This window comes from Caenorhabditis elegans, chromosome III (assembly GCF_000002985.6).
Source record: "Caenorhabditis elegans chromosome III".
Lineage (NCBI taxonomy): Eukaryota > Metazoa > Nematoda > Chromadorea > Rhabditida > Rhabditidae > Caenorhabditis > Caenorhabditis elegans.
The window spans coordinates 870,929-891,318 of NC_003281.10; the positions used below are offsets into that span (position 1 = coordinate 870,929).

Genomic DNA, 20,390 nt, shown 5'->3' on the forward strand with positions numbered 1-20,390 from the left:
GATTTATGCAGAAGGCCTCTGAAACATCTGAAATAGTTTTTTCATCCAAACCTTCACATTTTAATGATCATTTACATAAACAAGTCTTACACACGTTTAACTAATAATCTCAGCTTTCCAATGGAATTTTTAAAAAGTAAAACTTTCACTTGGCATTTCCGAGCAAATCATTTTTGAGATCTTGTATGCCATTGTTGTTATTATACCTTGTAAATAACTAGAAAGTGTTTTCATTTACGCATTTTCCAATGTTCTTTTTATCTGGAACAACAACCCTCTCCGTTTCCATGAGAATACCTTCATGCTGACTATATATAATAGCAGTATTCACGTGAAATCAAGCAGGGTGTCTGCTCGACCGATGGCTACATTGCAGTGAGAGTCGACATACCGTTGACAGCAAGAGGAATTAGCTGACAGGTGGTTTTGGATTTGTTAGACTTATTGGCAGCAGAGGGATAGTCGGGATCTTGAAAAAACTATACAGAGTGCAAGTTTCAAATGAGTATAGTTTCCGCGATGACTTCATATTCAACCATATCTCCACGTTTTCTATGGAACCGTAACATAGATAAAACGCTCTCCCTGGTGCTTCATATTTTTAAACAATATTACTGGGAATCAAATACATTTCGTTTAACAACTAAAACCGAGCTGCGAAGCGACACGCAGAACTTAGACGAGTCGAAATGGCCTAGTTCGGCAAACTCTTACATTTCAAAATATAAGGGAAGCCAGAAAAATATAAGGTTTCCTCATAACTTTTTTCTAAATGTGTATATCACGGTAACTTATCTTAAATTATTCATTACACATGAAAGGCAGTAATTCTCATTTATACGATCATTGTCCAGCTACTCAGACCACACACATCCGGACAACTTGCACGAGTACGGTAACAGATGTCGGCACGATTTTAGAAACTGGTCAATGTGAATCACTGTAAATCCAGACTTTGAAGGTTCCGTGTCTGCCACGTCAATTCGAACGTTGTACAAATGCAGTTCTCTTTCATGAGGTCTAAAATAAGAACGTTGTTTAAAAATAAGGTTGATAAAACTTTACCGTAAAACATCTGTCGCCCACCACCGTCCTTCTTGGTCCTGTCCTCTATTAGGTACCAATAGCTTATTCTCATTGTTTTGGGGTAGGTAAGTCATCTTTAAAATTATTTGAGATTAGTTTTTTAATGGGGTAATGTTTACCGTCTCAATTTTATCCCAATGAAATTCAAACGGTAGCATTGACGGAATAAAGTACTTTTTTACCACAAGGCAATCTGGACGAACCTTAATTTATAAAATGTAGGTTATACCGTATTATCATTTGCCTACTGAAACAAAATGGTCTTGATAAACTGCCTTTGGGTCACTCAGTAAAACTTGCTTCTTTCGCTGCCTTTCCATGACTTCTTGTCCTTGTTTTGTAAGAAGAAAAACTTTCATTTCGTTAGCCATTATATCTGAGTTTTAAAAGAATTGTAAAATAACATAGAATCAATAAACACAAAACAGCGGTTTCTTTTTAAATCCAAATAGATAATATAGACAATCTCTTGCTCTGCCTCGCAGCATCTATAAATCTCATGTGATATTCTCGTAGGATTAGGATTATCGTTTGTATACATAAGGCTTGTTATGCGTCTTTTCAAAGTGAGGATTTGTATTCTAGCATCACAGCAATATCAAAGAAAACGAAGTCACCCGTTTATTGAAAGAAAAATCGAATAATAAACGTTTAATGACAATCATGGCGTGAAACATGTCCTGATAAAGACATTGCAATTGTTGTGAGAATTCCAGAGACCAAAGCGAAATACGCAGAATATCCAAGCTGAAAAGTTAAGCATATTAATAGGTTCACATGAGATAAATTGAATTTCAGAAAGTTAACAAGCGTATGATGCACTATATTAGTATCAAGTAGGGCTCGCCGCGATGTGTGTGATGTGCGACAGGTAGTTATTTGGAAGCGGCCGACACGTGACGCCATGAGGATGGCGCGGCCGTCGTTGCAGCGACCTCATGGGAGCCCCAGTACCAAGTTGTGTATTTGTCATAAATCTTAAACTATCTTACACTTCCGTAGTAATCCGAAGCATTAGCAGCCATTAGAATAAAGGCAACTGCTTGTAGAATAACAATCAATGAACACAGTAGTGAGATCCCATTAAAATTATGTCGAATACTGTGGCAGCATCCATGGTGGTATACCTTGTGTCTGAAATTACAAATTTAAGTCAACATTTAAATCCATTTGATCACTTACGACGCGTGCAAGTAGATCAGAATAACCGGGAAGAACAAACCAAATGAGATGAACATCATCCAACTGGCAGCCGCCAGCCATGTTGGTTCACTCTAAAATTTATATCTTCTGCTATAAATTTATTTTTATAAAAGCAACTTACCGAAGAATAGGGAACAATACCGCGAGTTACTTGAATTTTCGCGTAGGACCAAACAAGCCAGCTATCAGTGAAAACTGAAACTGCATTGAAAATGAATCCGAGAAGAATTAGAACTCCAATTGCTCCAACCTTGCGCATTTTCAATTTTTTGTTTCGAAATTTGAGGTATGCCAAATGAAAGATTTTTGACAATGTCTATCACTAGACACCAGTCTATTTTTATTTAGTTTCATGTTATCAGTGGTAAGGTTTATTTGTATTATGATATGAAAATACGTCAGTTTCTCCGTACTTTTCTTTTGCAATATTTCATGAATCATTGGAAATTGACCTTCTCAAGATTGTCATCATCGATAGTCTAAGGTTCGAAGTTTATGACTCATAACGATGTTTAAAATGTCAAGAAAAAATTGCACAATCCAAATTAAAAACTGGAAGAAAATTAATTGAATAATTATAGTGAGAAATTTTCAGTCATTTCTTTAGTTGAAATTGGTCGAAAAAAGTTCTTAAAGGAATCGTGAACTTGATTTTTTCAAGTTCTAAGCTCTTTTCTGCATTTTAACTGTTTTCTATATTGAAGTATATGTTTGATTAACGTAGGTTCCGTTTAAATTCTAGGATTCAACCCAAATACTTATTTAAGTAAACATCGTCGGACTGAATAGCTGAACTAACTTAAGTACTTATATACAATATAAATTGTTCTGATATATATCCTTTATGAGTGTTGAAAATGATGTAAAATACGATTTTTGAAGCTAAATTCAAAGCAATTTCCCATGAATCCCCCTTCGACGCTACATCAAAATTTCCACAAGTGACACTTTTGAGAAACAACTCTTTATTCTAAAATATTTATACTTTTTGGCGATAAATTTCTTCAATGCAAACATCGTTTTGTCAGTCTTCCCTTGTAAAGTAAGCCAATAAAAAACCTCAAATAAAAGAAAACGAATTTCAGCCAAAACGCATGTGTCGTTCATTTTTCTTTATTTCAAAGAACTCTAGAATTTGAAAATGCGGAAAATTGCTGCGATTGGAGGTATTGTCTTCATTTCATTCATATTGACCATTGTTGCAATGTTCACAAAATTATGGATCAGCTGGAGTATTGGAAAGTTTAGTTATGGTATTGGAATAGTCCCATATCATTCGGTAAGCAACTGATTTATAGAGTTTCTTGTAACTATTAATGTGAAATGAGTTGTATTACCTTACCAAAAATGTTATACATTAAGTATAGTACACCCACTTGACTGGCATATATTGAGATCTCGGAGCCACTTTTAACAAAACACATGTAAATGGCCACAAGAAAATGCTATCTTCTTGCAACTAGTACAAACTTTCTCGAGAAGATAATATTTCATCGTATAAAATAAAATGCGATGAGTAGACTGAGTTGCATTAGTTAGATGTAAGCACCCAATTGCCGGGTGTCGGGCTATTAAAGATCAATTGAAGCATGGTACACAATATTAACGTCTAGTTGAGCTGTCGGCACGAGGCAGAAAAGATACACTAACGGTTTTTATATTTCAGAATTCAGCAGGATGGTTCACGGCTGCTAGTTGGATGGTATTCATTTCATTCGGACTTTTCATTCCTTTGATATTGGTTGTATTATTTACTGCGTTAGTTTTTTTCAACTCCATCTTTAAAATAATGAGGTTCCAGATACAAAGTCCATCACGATGGATGCTGTCATAGTATTCGGCATTGTTTCAATTCAATTTGTCTCATTTGTTCGATTATCGCTGTTCTGGAGATCATCGCATTTGTTCTAATGGCTGTCAATGCATCGAGATATGTCAAGGGCGCTTCTATTTCTGTGAGTAAACGAATTATATTATATTTCTGGTTTTAGGAAAAAAAATCTCTGTTACAGCTTGGAAGTTCTGCATATCTTGATTTGGTGTCTGCGATACTTATAATAGTGGCGACTGTACTCTCTGGACATGCGTCTCACCATGATTGTCATTGAAACTCATTTTAATAGTTGTGAACACATACCAATAAAGATCAAATACTACTTTTTATTTGAGAATAAAAATAATACTGCAGAAAACCATAGAGAATGGTTAATTTTTCACAAAATATTCACTACTGTGCATTTTATTTTCGACTTCTAGAATGGGTTTCTTCAAAACTTCTTCAAACTGGCCTTGCGTGTTCAGAATTTATTTTTTACCGTTTTTGGAGACATTTTGACTTTATCAGATTACAAAAAAAAATCCGCAAAGTACTCAAAGAGAGAATTCTCGTCGCGAATTCAAATATTTTTCCCGCCATTTCAGCGTTCAATGGAGCGAGGGGTCGAGCCAGAACCCCGTGTCCAACTGCATTTTCCCTTTTTTCCTCCAATTTCCCCTCTTTTGTCACATGTGAATTAAGCTCGACCAACGCCTCGAAAATTTTCAAAAAAGGCGGGAAAAAATATTTGAATTCGCCAAGAGGAATTTCACCGCAGCGCGTGAAAAAATGTCTGCATTTGAGCGTGACGGTGTTTGCACAAATTACACCGAATGGTCGAGCTGAAAACACGTGTCACAATCCAATTGGAGGAAAAATTCATTTTTCACCCCTCATTCCCAAAATTTCCCCCATTTTTCCTCCCGATTTCTCCCCTTTTGCGTGGATAGCTCAGTCACAAGTTCGAGTCCCCCCTCTCAGTTAACTTAACTAAAGCTAGAAAAAATCTGGGGAACTCGCGACCTCTAGATCGAACTCGCGACCTCTAGATCGCAAGCGGCCATCACTACCCACTGTCACGCAAAAGGGGAGAAAATAGGGATGAAAATGGGGGAATATTGGGAGGATGAGGGGTGAAAAATGCATTTTTCCTCCCAGTTGGATCGTGACAAAGGGGGGGGGGGGGAATATGAGGAAAAGGGAGAAAATGCAGTTGAAAACCCCAATAAATCAACACGAGTTTCTGGCTCGACCCCTCGGTGTATTTTGTGCAAACACCGTCACGCACAAATGCATACACTATTTCAACGCGCTGCGTGAAAATTCCTCTTGCAATTTTAAATTTTTTTTCCCGCCATTTTCCATACTGTTCGAGATGGGGGTCGAGCCAGAAACCCGTGAATCAATCCAGAATTCGGGTACGTACCTGTGTAATCATAAAAGGGCCTACCAAATTTCTCCATCCTAAATAACACTGAATAACGTTCTGAGTTTTCCGTAACAAAGTCTAGGTACTCATAAAGGATGCAATCATCATTACTTATAAATAAAAATATATTCATTACTTATATATAAAAAAATATAATGTCTGTCGGTAGTTTGTAGTCTGCGACGTCACACTTTTCAGAGGCAAGGCGTTTTCGGCTGTTGGAGGGATTGGTTTGGGTTAGTAGGGGGATATGATCGGGGTACTGTAGTAGTACTGTAGGGGTACTGCAGGAGTACTGTAGAGATACAGTAGGAATACTGTAGGATTACTGTAATTTAGGAAAGCTCGACTTCCTAGAAAAATCAGAAAAAATCAGGAAAGTTCTAGAATTTTTTTATAAAAATCTGGCGGGAATTCAAATTTTCTGAGAAAAATTTTGCCGGGAATTCAAACTTTCTGAATTTGAGAAAACTCTAGAATGTTCTAGGGCCTTCTGAAAAATTCGAGACAATTTCTGGAATTTTTTTTAGATATTTCTGGAAAATTTAAGAAAATTCTGGATTGATCTTCTGGAAACTTCAAAAAGTTTGTGGAACGTACTAACATTTTCTGAATTTTCTAGAATTTCTTTAAAAGATTAAAATTGTTCTTTTTTAATTTCCAGAAACTTGAAATCGTTATAAAAAAAACGCTCGCCAAAAATTTTCGGAAAGGATCTGAAAAAGTTTCATATGGTTTGAAGAACGTCGAGAAGGTTCTACGTTCAAGAAATTTAGGATTAGTTCCAGAAAACTCGATCTTTTTAAGTTGTAACTGCTGAAAGCTTTATTATAAACCATTTAAGTTGAAACTTCCGAAAAACTGGAAGAGAAAGTTCCATATGCAGAGAAGGCTTAGAAATTTTAGAATTTGATTTTAGCTTTGAGTACGCCAGTCGGAGCACGCGCTTTAGCGCGTGCGAACGGCTGGTATAAATATACAAAACTTTATTATTTTCAAATTTCCAAATTAAATCGAGAACAAACCATTGAAATTCAAAATTCGTGTAATTCATTCAGTTTTTCGTTTTAGAACATAAAAGTCTTGTTAATGCGTTCATGTTAATGTTACAATATAAGAAAGATGAAAGTAATTTATGAAATGCAAGCCGATACAAACATTTCAAAGTTTTCAACGTAAGGCGAGAGAGCTCCATGCTTGTACGCCAGGAATTTTCGATTCTTCGAATCCTCGTCCCCATCGTTTCCTCGTTCAGTCAACAGACTGCTTAACTCTTCCACGACATGACTAAAAATTTTTTGAGAATAATATTAGAAATACAACTTTTCACTTACTCAATTCGTGGGCATTTGCTTACATCGAACTCGCCAATTTTTTCGACATTCAGAGGAACAGCAACGTTTCCGGTCTTCGGATGAATACAGAATGGGGATTTGAGCAAGTGATTTGTGCCTGTAAAATGTGCATGTTTAGTATAAAATCAACGCAGTTTCATTAAAAAATCAATTGACTAGTTAGGAAACTATTTTTTTTTCGTTCAGATATTTTTAAATTTTTCGAAATCTGTGGGGCGGGAAATTCTAAAGAAAAACTCTTTTCGAAACAAAGAACATTTTCAGTAGCGTAATTTCCCAAGATTTCGGCATGTCTCCTTAAAGGATCAAGAATTTATTAAGATAGCTAAAAAGTTAATGTTTTTGGCAGTTTCCTCATTTATTTTCTATTTTTCAACAACAAAATTCAGGAAAATGAACGAGGAAGCAGCCGCAAAAATAAAAAATACTACCACGGAGTTTTTTTTGCACGCCGAGACCCATCTGAATCAATCCGTGTGACTGCATGTCATGCATGTCAATGCATGTCAAAATCTGGTGAATTTACTATATTATTTTGAAATAAGATGATTTCTTTTTGATTTTGAAATTATTTTCTAGGTATTTAACAAAAAACTATTCACCTGTAGTTACATTTGCATCAAGACGTGGATAACATCGTTGAAGAACAAAGTAGAGAAGAACCTTTTTCGGTCGCGACCTTGCATTGTCTGAAAATTAATTTATCCATTTTCTGATTATTATCTCAAAGCTTCCACTTACAAAATCGAGAAGTCCGTCATTTTGAGAAAGCGTTTTGCGATAGTCGTTATCAAAAAGCCCACGAAGCATGTGCCAGCGTTCTTGTGGAGTTTTGAAAGACTCGGATATTCTACGCAAGTCATCTCTGCCGAATTCGGACATATACTGGTAATCTATGATAAAACGATCATTATCCAGCCATCCCTGTTCATAGATCATTTTCTCGAAAACTCCATCTTTCAATGCAACATTAAAAGCGTCACGCACAGTCGGCGGAACTCTCGTCAATTTGGCCCGACCTTCAGTCACCTCGCATTGACCATTTTTCTGTGAAAAAAAATTATTTTTTAAAAACAGACAAATCTTCTAACCTTGAATAAATTGAGTCTAGTCGCAATTGCAGACCTTTGATTGTTGTTCAGCATCCTCGCTTTCTTGTCGCCGACCCAACAATGTACTCCACGTCTACCAGAAAAGACCCACATTCGTGCTTTGAAATTGAACATTTCTTCCAGTTGGAAGTCTAAGATTCTGACAGCGAGAACCATGAATTTCCAGCATTTTGGGCAGACGGTGGCATCTCTAAAAATTAGATATTCGAAAATTGGATTACAGATCCTCTTAATAACGCACTTGCAACAATTACGAACTGGATCGTAGTCGGTCAAATCGATATCAAAAACCAATTCTCGTTCCACAGCTTGGTAATCTGTATATCTCTTGTTGTTAATTGGCTCGTGATTGTAGACAGCTCCAATATCAAGTTTTTCAGGATTAGTACTTGAAAGTGCTTTGACAAATGAGTGTTCGTCATTGTAACTACGATATCTGATATGAACATCATCTGCCAGGATGAATGTGAATTCTCGGCGGTTGAAATAGTCTCCGTAATCTGCAAAATTCAAATAACGTTAAGAAAATCGAAAGCGAAACTCACTCTGTCCGTAGCAGAGCCATTTTGTGAATGGTTTGACTGGGAAGAAGTTTTTGTAGTATATTGGCAAATCTTGTGGGAGTCTGATTGAGTTATAAGACATTTCTGAAAATTGAAAAAGTATAAATATTTGGTTCAAGCTAGAAAGTGTAAAAAATTATCAAAAACACGCACATATGGCCCGCTCTCATTATCACTCCGTCAAACTTATCACTCATTTGCATGCTTCATCACAGTGTGTGTTTTGTCGTAAGATTCAGTGTGTTGTCTGCAACACCGACCGCGCATCTTTGAATTTCACGAATCATTTTCTCATTTTTAATCAAGTTATTAATTTGCGTTTTCCTCGCTCTATTATTGTTTTTTTCCGTAAATTAGTTATTTAAAGGTAAAATGAGATCATCGTTTGTGTCTAAAAGTGCAGCTGCCATCAAAACCCAAAAACCAACAGGATCACTCAAAACAAAGGTTATTTATTTGTTGAAACCTATTTTCAGTCGACTAAAATCGAATTTTCAGCTGAACAATGGATTGAAAGTTGTTTCTCAAGAAAATAATGGAGCGATTAGTCAATTGGTGAGTCGCATTCGAGTAATAAAGCTATTTGCGATTTCCTAGATCCTCGCTTTTCGTGCTGGTTCTCGTTATGAAAAGGTCACTCAGCCTGGACTTGTGCATCACGTTCGAAACTTTGTTGGAAGAGATGCTCAATCTTATCCAGGGTTGCAGCTTGTTTGGTCATCAGCCGCCAGTGGAGCCAATTTGGTTAATTCTTTCTCTTTAAATTGCCATTTTCATTTTAATTTCAGAACTCTTTCGCTACCCGTGATATTTTCGGTGTTCAAATAAGTGTTGCTCGCGATCAAGCTGCTTACGCTCTCTCAATCCTCGGCCACGTTGCTGCCAAACCAGCTTTTAAACCATGGGAACTAGAGGATGTTACTCCAACAATTCTTGCTGATTTATCACAGAAAACTCCATATGGAATTGTGTTTGAGGATATTCATCGCGCTGCCTTCCGCAATGATTCCCTCTCGTTTTCACTGTACTCCTCCAAAGGACAAGTTGGCGCTTACAAATCCCAGGAACTTGCCAAGTTCGCTGCCAAGCATTTTGTATCCGGAAATGCCGTTCTCGTTGGAATTAATGTCGATGGGTCTATTTTGAAAAGTTATGCCGAGGAGTGTGGTGTCGTACCAGACGGGCATATCATCACCAATCAGGGGTCACCTTTCAGGGTGAGAAAAATTTAAAAAAAAATTTTATTATGTTGAATAAATATTGAATAAAAAATCATTTTAGGGTGGAGACTATCGCCGTTTCGCTCGTGGAAATGATGTTCATATAATGGTTGCTGGAGATGGAGCAGCGGTTGGAGATCTGAAATTTTTGGCTGCCCAGGCAGTTTTTCTCGCTCACATCGGACGTGCTTCTCCACTGAAATTTGCATCACTTCCAGGATCAACCAGTGGACTCGCTCTTGCGAATCTTCCGGAAGGAGTTACTGGAAGTGCATTCCAGGCACCATATGATGGAAGTGGCCTTGTTGGTGTTTATTTGCTCGCAACCGGAGCTAATGCAGATTCTGCTGTTCGAGCAACTGTCAAGGTGTTGAGAACTACTCAAGTTCAGGATATTGAAGGTATAGTCGAGATTAGCCCTTGGTTTTTAAAATAAAATATTTTTCAGGCTGCAAGCGCCGTGCTATCGCCGATATCTTGTTCAACGCTGAAAACAACGTCTACTCTGCCTACGATTTGGCGACAAACGCCCTCTACAACGGTCCAGAACAGTCGGAATTGATTGCGGAAATTCAAAAAATTCAAGAAAGTGATGTGCAGAAGTACACCAAAGCCGCGTTCGAACGTCTCGCCATCTCTGCATATGGAAATTACGGAAGAATCCCATATGCCGACGAGCTTTAATTTAAATTCGTTTTTGTCAACTTTTTGTGCTAATTTTCGTTCTCTTAAAAACATCAAATCGTTTACTACCATAGACTCAGAGTGAAGCTATGAAATGGAAAAGAGCTCAGTTTTTAGCGGGAAGATGTACAGTAAAATACAAATAGAATTGCACGAGAATGACAATAGCCAAGACAGAGAGGAGCTTGGGAACAGAAACTGAATAAGACGGGATGGGGAGAAACCGGGATGATGGACAGACAGAAGAACGACCAGAACCCAATGAGGATATTCTAGATAAAAATAATAATGTACAGAGATTGAAGGCGGCGTGGGGAGCTTTAGAGAAGAATAACTTTGATTTCAGTGATTCCTGAACAGCAACTAACACAGATTTGGGTGAAAAGTGGTTTAAATTGTATGAGAAGAAAGAAGAGGAGCGGTGCTTACCCGATAGAAAATAACAGAAATGAAAGAAAACTTTTATAGGATTCAGGACAAAGCCCTAGTACTCCATTGGAAGAGCATAATCATCAAAATCGACATTGACAAAGTCTTGAACCTCTTCATCTGCCTCAACGTCTCCTTCATCTTCTTCCTCGACATCTGACACATAACTTGGAACAAATGTTGGAGAATTCGAGGAATGTGCTAGATCGGCAGGAATTGATTTCGGATTGCGTCTGTAATAAAACATCAGATTAGTCGTCTAACACTGAAAAGTACCCACATGGGGGGAGGAAGAGCAGACGTCAAGACAGCTATCAATACTCATCGTCACCATCATCGGCAGGATCACGAGACCTCTTTTGAGGTCGGATCGCCGCTTTCCGAGCTCTACAACACTGTTTTTGTTAAGAGTTTCACCCAATTTATCTCTAATGTTTATGGGGTTATTCAAGTATGTCGCGAAATGTATTAAAAATCCATCAAAACGAAATATCTCATAGCGCAGGCGTCGGTGTCGATTTACGGGGTTTCTGTATATTTACTATTCGCCTTCAATTATTGTTGCGATTGCGATTTTCCTTGTTTTCTGCTTTATTTGTATTTTATCATCACTTTTTTGTTATTTTCATACGTTTTTAAGATCATGAAATTATTTTTATGATGAAACACGTGTAATTTAGATTTTCATTCCCAAGGAAATCTGAAAAAGAGAGAAAAGCTTGGGGTGTTCCTTGGGAATAAAATCAAAATTATACTTGTTTTATCATAAAAATTTATTGATCAATAAAATGTATTAAAATAACAAAAAGTGATAATAAAATACAAGGAAAAGAAATAATTATTTAACAGACCGAAGCCAATATTTAGCAGTCCACAGTTAGGCATGCCAAATATTTAGATTAATATTATGGATATTATGTACTTCGATTTGATTTTGGGGCTCCAGTTTCCGACAAAAGGGACGCCGGAAAAAGCTTAAAAATCGGGGAGGACGTCCCTCTTCGTCCCCCATAACATCCCTAGGTATGCTAAATGTTTAGCAGACCCAGACCCAAGTTAGGTATGCTAAATATTTAGCAGACCCAAATCGAATACTTAGCAGATCCAAATTTTTCGCTCAATAAACAGCAACTTTAGCTGAAAATTAACTTTTTTTTTGCATTCCTAACTTTGGTCTAAATATTTAGCAGACCAAAGTTAGATATGCTAAATATTTAGCAGACCGAAGCCAATATTTAGCAGACCAAAGTTAGATATGCTAAATATTTAGCAGACCGAAGCCAATATTTAGCAGACCAAAGTTAGGTATGCTAAATATTTAGCAGACCCAAATCGAATACTTAGCAGATCCATATTTTTCGCTCAAAAAAAAACAGCAACTTTAGCTAAAAATGAATCAAAAAATTACTAACTTTCTTTTTTTTGATATTTTGCGCCAGAAATGTAGGCTTTCTTATGTTTTGGTTCTTTATGTTTTGGTTTTTTAATATTTAAATTCATTTAAAAAAAACCTCATAAATTTTATTTTGATACATTTCGCGAGATTACTTGAATAAGCCGAGTGGTGCCCGGTTAGGTGGAGTTAGGTGGAAATGAAATTGCAGAGAATTGCTGAATCTTACAAAAGAAACTGGAAACTTTAGTTGAACATTTTTTTAGATTAGGTCAGCCAAAATACTTATTTTTAAACGAACTTGCCCGTTTTCTTATGCTATGTCCCACAACTTCTGCAATTTCTCCTAAAACTTTATGTGTGCTCACTCACTTATTTTCGACGTTTCTGATATTCTCGAGCACCGTATTGGCCAGCGTTCGAATGTCGGTGGTAGTGATTGCGTTGGAAACAAGTTCCTCGAGCAGAGGAACACCTCCTTCATCACGTACATACGCGCAATATCTGAAAAAATTCAATAAAACTGGACATTTATAGAGATAATTATTACTTTTCTCCGTCGGTTGTTGTCAAGTTAGCCAGTGCCCAAACTGCCCAGTGTTGACTCGCATAAGCATGATAAAGTGGTAAGAGCCGTAAAATCGGGCGGAATGAACGATAATTTATAAAGCGGCGGGTGGCCAGCTTCCAAGAAGACGTTGCTTCCACAATTCGTTGCATAACTTCATTACGACAAACTGTCATTTGCTTCCAAACTTCTTCACCATCGCTGACCATGTGTGCCAGAACGCCAGCTGAGTTGTAGCTGATCTCTATGGATTCCTCCTGTGATTCCAGTAATGCGCAGAAGATTTTCACATAGTCGTCTTTCATGAGTTGCGATCTTAACTCATCAACTTCGGCAATGTTTCCGATGAGGCCCATCATGTTTCGAACCAGCTCTCGTTCAGTTTTGAAAGCCTCGTAACACTTTTGAAAGAGATCCAATCCATTTGCATTCAGGAAGAGTTCACAATTTACTGGTGTCTCATCAGTTATGTTCCAAAGGAAACTCCATCCAACTTCCATTACGTCATCACAAACGTTAGCAGTGTGTTTTCGTGCGATTTGGTCCAGAATCATCTCTATTGCACCATAACTTCCAACTTGAACTTTCTGATCACCTTCCACATGGCACGCCATGGAATTCAAAAGGAACACTACTATACGTTGTGTCAAATTATCTGCATTATGGTGTTGTAGAACAGATACCAGAAGAACTGCAAGGCGGCTATAATCGAACAAAATGTCCTGTGGGATCTCAAATTGGCACAGGGACAAACAGCAATTGCGAACCATTACTTGCTCTTCCATATGCACTTCCATTCCACTCAACAATGCCGACACGACTCGTCGCTTCGTGTCTCGATTCATATCGACTTTTCTGATAATGTAGAACAGACTTGCGGATCCAGCGATTTGAAGTGTGCTATCTGCCAAGTGACGATGCATTGCCTCTAGAACGAGATGCAGAGCCTCGGTATGACGTGTCAACGGATTACTATTTCCGAATCGATACAATTGATAACTCTCGTTTAGCACGTTTTGCAATAAACCAGCCCGATCTTTGTACATTTGGAGGGAAGTGATCACTTGATCCTCGTTCGCATCTCCTGACACAACTTCTGCTGGTATTTCTCTGACATGGCTGGCACTTTCACAATTGAATAGACCCAGATATTTCAATGGGCGGACTAATGATTGGAGACCACAAATATCTGTTCGAACGGATTCTCTGTAACGTGCCGGATTATCATGAGAAGATGGTTGGGTGGCAAGGTTCGTAGATGAAATATCCAGATGCGTCAAATACTTCAGACTAACAATCAACTTGTTAAGTGTCGTGACGGGATGTGGGTAGAGGCCGGAGTCGCGGTTTGATTGGGATACGTCAAGAATTCTCAGTTCAGTCATATGGCATATATTCGGAACCGCGTGATAGAGATCTGGTACATCGTACAAAATGAGACAAGTGAGCGTATTTGAAAGCGGTTGAAGACACCGCATATCGTCAGTTTTACTCCAATACGACAAATCTAGAACTTCAAGTTGCTGTAGAGGCGATAGGATTTTTGTTAGAATCACATGAGTGTTCTGTTCTTCTTCGTCGATCGTAGTCCGCTTTGCTGGACATCGTGGGAGAAACAATCTTTTTACATTTGGAGCACGGGCAGTTATTAACGGTGGCTCAACAGGCGAATCGCAGGGTACAAGGGCATCAAGCGATTGATGATCTGATTGTATTGATGATGGTTGAGAACTGGGTGACAATGGTGACCGTAGTCCATCTCTCTCCATTTGACCTCGAGCTTCAGCTAACGCTTCCTCTCCAAGCATGAACAGCGCTCGAAATTCTGTTGAAGCGATACCATTTTTCCGTCGAGGTTGGTGTCCGGTCACTAGATCCATAGAAGTCATTCGAATAGATGTTAGCATTGGAAAATGCGTACTTCTTGCATAAAGGTAGGCATTCGAGAGATCAGTGACTCCTGTCACATTTGTCAAATCTAGTTCAGTGATGGAATGTGCGTGAGCGTGAAGGAGATCCACGAATATTTGATCGTCAACCTGGAAAAGTATAGTTGTATTTCTTGAATTTGAAGTTTTTTGCAAGACTGCGGCGCGGTTAAATTGTCGATTTACGTAGTCTACACGTGGAATTTTTGTTCAACATTTAAAACGTCGGATGTACACGTGGTGTGTCGGCTGTCCCATATCAGCTTGATCTACAAAAAATGCGGGAATTTTCTCCCAGAAAAATGTGACGTCAGCACGCTCTTAACCATGCAAAATTGGTTGAGATGTCTGTGTCTCAACTCCCGCATTTTTCGAAGATCAAACCAACATGGGACATTCTGACACCACGTGGATGTACCTCTTATTTTTAGTATTACAGAGCACGAGAACTTATTGCTTTTCAAAAATTATAACACCGTATTTTACCTGAAACACTATCAATAATAAATAAATGTATGATATTTTGAATTTTAAATTCCGAAATTAGCAGTTAATCGAAAATGTTAGTAAGAACCGACGCTTTTTATTCCTCGTGAAATTCGAAAAAAGGATTTCAAAGCTCACCGTTGCACCTGTCAGGTTCAACTTTTCCAATGGCAATCTAGTCGAGTCGGACCATATTCTAAAAACTTGTTTAATCATATCAATATTTCCTTGGTCTGGACGTGGCTCATCGGTTGGTGGACCGAGATGTTCAACTGGAGCCGGACCCTGAAAAAAACTGGATTCGCTGAAAAATTGTCAGTGCGGTGCATACGTGGTTATGAATATTCCATTTATTACGAAATCTGGCGAACAGCTCTTGACTAAGTGGGACCGGAAGGATAACTGTTTCCATATATTCCTGAAATTTTTTATTATTATTTATTTTTTCAACAAAATAGGTACTGAGGCTTAAAACTAACGTCATTATTAATTTGAGATTGTACAGATGACGAGGCAAGTTTTAGAAGCGTTGGTGCTTCGAGCGGTATGTCCGCGGTATGTGACATCACGGATTGCCCGCTTTTTATTACTGAAAATGGATTATTTATAAATATATTTATGACTTTAAAGGCAACGCGACATATGGAAGAATGAAAGCACGACACGAAAAATGAAACGACGAAGAAAATCGAGAGATAGGGTTTCAAGGACGACGAAAAGTGCAAGTTGGCCCACATATCGACTGGTTCTTCGAGGGATGATAATATTGATTTATAAATGTTCATCGATTAGAAATGACTCGAATAAATGGGACTATGCATTGTGTACTGGAAAAGCAAAACTCAAAAAAAAAAGTTAAAATTGTTAGTAATCTTAAATACAGTATAGAGCCGAATATTAAGCACAAGAATATTTTTTATAAAACTGATTAGCGAATTTGTTTTATTACGTAGGTGTGTGGATAATAGCCGATTTAGCCAAATTTGCAGATAGCCGAAAATTTTGATATTAACCGTTAGCCGGTTTTTAAAAAATCGGCATTAGCCGATTTATCCGTTAGTCGAAAAAATCGGTTATCCGCACACCACTGGTGTAGATGTCAAAAATGAAAATTTGCGCAATATCCAAAGCTAGTAACGCGGCCAACGAGTTAAATACTGCAACTCGTGCCAATTTACGGGAAGCTTTTAGGGATTTACATTTGCGTTCAAAACGTACGTGTTTTGATGAACCAAAAAAAACTATGGTTTTCTAGGCTCGTCAACACTGTTCTGGAGAAAAAAATTAAGTTAAAAAAAATCTTTCGTTTAGATCGTTTAGCACTAAAACTCCTACTTTTTGTCAATCTAAATCTTGAAATTGATAGAAGTAGAAAATATCCTTGAGAGCAAAAGGAATGGTTGCATAAAATTTCAAATTCCACGTGAGCTGTTCAGTAGAAAACGCGCTCTATTGAAAGCATGACACTAGGATGTCATGCGCCAGTATTTACAAGGGAAACATCTTAAAATCGAAGAATTCAGCAATTGAAACATTTCAAATAGATATATAGGTCAACTGAAAAACTTCAATAAGGACATTTTGTAGACTTTGCAATATATTAAGATTCGTTATTAGGAGACTTTAATAGACTAAATACGTCGTCAGCAAAATCGAAGCTTACAAAAAAAAAGACAAGAGGTTGCTCCCTCGGCGCTCGCGGAGCCCAGACAACGTGACCAAAGAGTCTCAGGAGATTAGAGACGAGGGAGAAGTGGCGTCGTCGATGGGATGTAAGAAAGAGAAAACGAGGAAGAAGAAGAAGACGTGTAGTCGTTTCTTTTTCTTCTCTCTTTTCATCCCTTCCAACAACCACCACCAGTATATTCTGTTTCGTCCCGAAAATCGATAAAACAGAGCGCGCCCGGCCCCCATCGGCAGTCATCAGGGGAGAAAAAGTGAAAAACGGGGTAAGAGAGAGAGAGAGAGAGAGAGAGGGAGAGACGATGAGCGGAACAAGGATCACCTAGAATCAGGAAACGCAGACATATAGATAGCGGCACACCATGAGTCTATGTGTGTATTTGTGTCGTCAAACGGTCTTGCGAGCACATTGCCACCATACACATACGCATATCGCATCAGCGTTCTCCTGATTAGTTTTGTAAAATGGAGCAGAGTGAATTGGGGTTTTCTTTTTTTTTATACGGAGAAGTTTGAAAATCAGAAATACCACAAAAAATCAAATATTCAATCACGATTTTATAATTTTCGCTCATCATGTTTGAGGACGTAATTTATAGAAAGGCTTTTATTTTGAAATTAGAACCCTGTTTCATCGAAGCCCTAGAAATAAGAAGACATTAGAAATCCTATTAGAATTTTCTGGAAGCACACACAAAAACCCAGAAAGCGCAAAAAAAAGTATTAACTGAACAACTGTTGAGCTCGACCAATTGGACTAAAATCACACATGTCACGGTCATTTGACCAGCTGGAAAGTGCACAGCACATTTCAAAATTGTAATGAAAACATTTCTTTCGAAAGAGGGATTTCTTCCGATTGATTTTTCCCTTGTTGATACGGAAACAGAGCCGGTTTAGGTTAGACAAACAAGAACATGACATTCGGCATCGAGTGGGGCCAGGAAGAAAACACAAATATCAGCATTCGGAAGGTATTCATCAGGAATCTAGATAGCATCAAAATTGAAAAAAAAAACGAATGGTTATTAGATGTGAAAAAGATGTGAAAAAAATCGATAAGATACAGGTTTATGCTTCTGCGCGGAAACTTGGTCATTTAACGATTCGAAGACTACGAATTTTGGCTAAATGTTCGGAAAACATAAATTAATAACAATCAGAAACAAAAGGAAAGTTGAAAAGAGTGGTGATCATGAAAAATTAAAAAAAACAAATTCTTTTCTTTTGCGCGTAAAATGAACGACCGGGTACGCAATTTGTCTACCGTAAACCTGAACATTTGGGCGCATCTCTAAATATCTCTATCTATCTCAAAAACGGATGCTCCATTTCCGTTTCTGAGAGATGCTCCATTTTTGTGAGGCATATTACACACACACACACACACACACACACACACGTACAAATGCCCTAAAATAAATTCTAAATTTTTTTGATCAAAGCTTTTTAGTTATCACGTGTCAAAACCTGGTTACACGGAAAGAGTCAGTAGAGCGCATTTGCATGGATATGATTTAAAAACATGTTTTCTCTTAAATTTTATACCTAAGGAAAATGTTTTGCATTTTTTTATTTGTTTTAAAGTTGAGAAGCATTGTATCAATAGAATTATTTGAAATTGGATAATTTTGCAGAGGTTTAGGAAAAGAGACATCACGATGTTTTTGAAGTCTATCCAGGTCGTCAGTTTTCTGTTTTTTTTTCTTCATAAAAATTTCGAAATTTTAATCAAAACGCCGTACGACTCATGAGAACACTAGATAGATTCTCTTAAGTGTTTTGTTTTGTTTTTCAGACATCCGTCATTTTCTTGACTTTTGTGAGTGGGTATCGGAAAGAGTACTGAAAGAAAATACCAAAATTATTCATTTTCAATTGACGAATGCCATCTGCAAATGCTGAGTGAAGCCGAAAGTGCAGAGTAAAATCGGGAATAAATTTAAAATACTGAGAAACGTTCATTTATACTCAAATTAACATTTTCACTTATTTATGTGCCAATACCGTGTTGCACGGAATACATTTTGTCTCCATAACAGAAGAAATAAGGAGTTTTCACGACAGAAAATTAATATTTAGAAAATGAGGCTTCTATATCCTGCCTTCTGTGAATTCGTTTCGTCTCTGCACGTCTTCTCAGTTGATCTGATCGAATTGTAAAGACGGCTATCATTGAAATAACGTCAGTGATAATTACAAGTGTATTCGTTCCAAACACCACACACATTAACGTCATTTTTATGGCTGAAAATTCATGCGTTAATTGACAACGATTTTGATAAAAATGGACGAGACTTACTGAAATATCCCATTAGAGCCAATGACGCCAAATATCCGGCTGAAACGATATAGAGAGCCTGAATAAACTATAATTGTCTCAATCTTTATGTATTTCGTAATTTCCCTTGCAAAGTTTGTCTATTTTTGAAACGAGGAGAACAGAAATAAGTGAGACACTACAGTACTATATTTCGATCGTTTCGAGACCCCATATTTTCATTGATAGGGTAGATGAATTGACATTTCCAAACTTAGAAGGCATACCTGAAAGCACAATGACACTACGAAGAACCATGCTTGATACCGAACACACGAATATATGAACAATGTGAAAAAGCATACAACACCAATCGAGTAGATTATCCATAATGGCGTAAATACACGTGGATCCAACACAAATATATTACTAATCACAAGAATGAGATGAAGTATTGAGAGAGATCGTAGGATGATCTGATGATACGATTGATTTTCATTTTTTCAAATCTCATGAAATTCTGTGCATTTGTCTTTAAAGTCGAAAAGTGGAAAAAAGGCACAGTGTTTTAGTGAAACCTGTTTCATTTGAATGAATACCTCCAAATAAGTTCATACAAAACATTTTGCTGCAGTGTGTAGAGAGCTTTGAGATGGAAAAAACTTGTTGAATTTTGCAGTGCATTTTCTCACCACGTTCGGAGCTTGTAGAATCGGTCCAAAATTTTGATTTACTTTAAATGGATGTTTTAAAAAAAGCTTCCGATTGCCGCATTGAACTAGACACCCGTAAAATCATTAAATATTGCATAAAAAATGCACTATTCAACTACATCTAAATGTTTTATTGGAACCTATTTCAAAGGTCCTCATTCGAGTAATACAGAATTTCAATCAGAAGTCATTGCCAGAAAATGTTAAAAACCAACCTCTTGGCGCACACCACATCCATTTAACGTCATTTCTTATTGGAATATACGTATACAAATTTAAAACCGACTGTTTCAGTCAAACAGTCATAAAATTGAAAAGTTTATGATCATTTGAGGAGAGACAAACCGGAAAACCCTACACACCGCTTCGAAGAGAGCACGGAGCATACATCAAAAAATCAAAAACTTGTTATCAACCCTCATCATTTTTGGACGTAGATTATCACACTTTTGTTGGAATTTA

At 37.5% G+C, this 20,390-nt stretch overlaps 7 protein-coding genes across 8 annotated transcripts; 2 read left to right on the plus strand and 5 right to left on the minus strand.

The window, feature by feature from the left end:
• Nucleotides 1-790: 790 nt before the first annotated feature.
• On the minus strand, nt 791-1,545 carry T24C4.3 (Protein DPCD). Its single transcript, NM_064880.2, has 4 exons — nt 1,335-1,545; nt 1,206-1,289; nt 1,066-1,160; nt 791-1,020 (listed from the first exon to the last, which is right to left on the minus strand). The coding sequence occupies exons 1-4, from the start codon at nt 1,455-1,457 to the stop codon at nt 855-857; spliced, it is 468 nt and encodes a 155-aa protein (NP_497281.1). The 5' UTR covers nt 1,458-1,545; the 3' UTR covers nt 791-854.
• A 109-nt stretch (nt 1,546-1,654) lies between these two features.
• Nucleotides 1,655-4,485, plus strand: clc-20 (DUF2975 domain-containing protein). Its single transcript, NM_001368614.3, has 4 exons — nt 1,655-3,568; nt 3,956-4,047; nt 4,091-4,244; nt 4,302-4,485. The coding sequence occupies exons 1-4, from the start codon at nt 3,431-3,433 to the stop codon at nt 4,395-4,397; spliced, it is 480 nt and encodes a 159-aa protein (NP_001355387.1). The 5' UTR covers nt 1,655-3,430; the 3' UTR covers nt 4,398-4,485.
• clc-19 (Transmembrane protein 225) lies at nt 1,693-2,638 on the minus strand. The gene is made up of 4 exons (NM_064881.8): nt 2,411-2,638; nt 2,269-2,360; nt 2,079-2,220; nt 1,693-1,833 (listed from the first exon to the last, which is right to left on the minus strand). The coding sequence occupies exons 1-4, from the start codon at nt 2,546-2,548 to the stop codon at nt 1,738-1,740; spliced, it is 468 nt and encodes a 155-aa protein (NP_497282.2). The 5' UTR covers nt 2,549-2,638; the 3' UTR covers nt 1,693-1,737.
• A 2,021-nt stretch (nt 4,486-6,506) lies between the features above and the next one.
• On the minus strand, nt 6,507-8,806 carry T24C4.5 (DNA primase). Its single transcript, NM_001393269.1, has 8 exons — nt 8,718-8,806; nt 8,547-8,648; nt 8,243-8,501; nt 7,981-8,191; nt 7,631-7,936; nt 7,492-7,578; nt 6,869-6,986; nt 6,507-6,821 (listed from the first exon to the last, which is right to left on the minus strand). The coding sequence occupies exons 2-6, from the start codon at nt 8,644-8,646 to the stop codon at nt 7,498-7,500; spliced, it is 957 nt and encodes a 318-aa protein (NP_001379895.1). The 5' UTR covers nt 8,647-8,648; nt 8,718-8,806; the 3' UTR covers nt 6,507-6,821; nt 6,869-6,986; nt 7,492-7,497.
• A 125-nt stretch (nt 8,807-8,931) lies between these two features.
• Nucleotides 8,932-10,530, plus strand: ucr-2.3 (Peptidase M16 N-terminal domain-containing protein). Its single transcript, NM_064883.8, has 6 exons — nt 8,932-9,011; nt 9,063-9,119; nt 9,162-9,308; nt 9,353-9,781; nt 9,846-10,185; nt 10,233-10,530. Exons 1-6 carry the CDS (start codon nt 8,937-8,939, stop codon nt 10,466-10,468), a joined length of 1,284 nt encoding a protein of 427 aa, NP_497284.1. The 5' UTR covers nt 8,932-8,936; the 3' UTR covers nt 10,469-10,530.
• On the minus strand, nt 10,515-15,861 carry zer-1 (Zyg eleven-related protein 1). Of its 2 annotated transcripts, NM_171079.10 has the most exons (7): nt 15,752-15,861; nt 15,604-15,690; nt 15,411-15,557; nt 12,841-14,897; nt 12,663-12,794; nt 11,178-11,284; nt 10,515-11,130 (listed from the first exon to the last, which is right to left on the minus strand). In NM_171079.10, exons 1-6 carry the CDS (start codon nt 15,836-15,838, stop codon nt 11,212-11,214), a joined length of 2,583 nt encoding a protein of 860 aa, NP_741090.3. In that variant the 5' UTR covers nt 15,839-15,861; the 3' UTR covers nt 10,515-11,130; nt 11,178-11,211. The 2 variants fall into 2 exon arrangements, with proteins under 2 accessions (NP_741090.3, NP_741089.2); NM_171078.7 differs by lacking the exon at nt 11,178-11,284.
• A 3,011-nt stretch (nt 15,862-18,872) lies between these two features.
• Nucleotides 18,873-20,315, minus strand: T24C4.10 (uncharacterized protein). Its single transcript, NM_001381717.2, has 4 exons — nt 20,144-20,315; nt 19,503-19,691; nt 19,258-19,315; nt 18,873-19,202 (listed from the first exon to the last, which is right to left on the minus strand). Exons 1-4 carry the CDS (start codon nt 20,174-20,176, stop codon nt 19,027-19,029), a joined length of 456 nt encoding a protein of 151 aa, NP_001366811.1. The 5' UTR covers nt 20,177-20,315; the 3' UTR covers nt 18,873-19,026.
• Nucleotides 20,316-20,390: the final 75 nt, after the last annotated feature.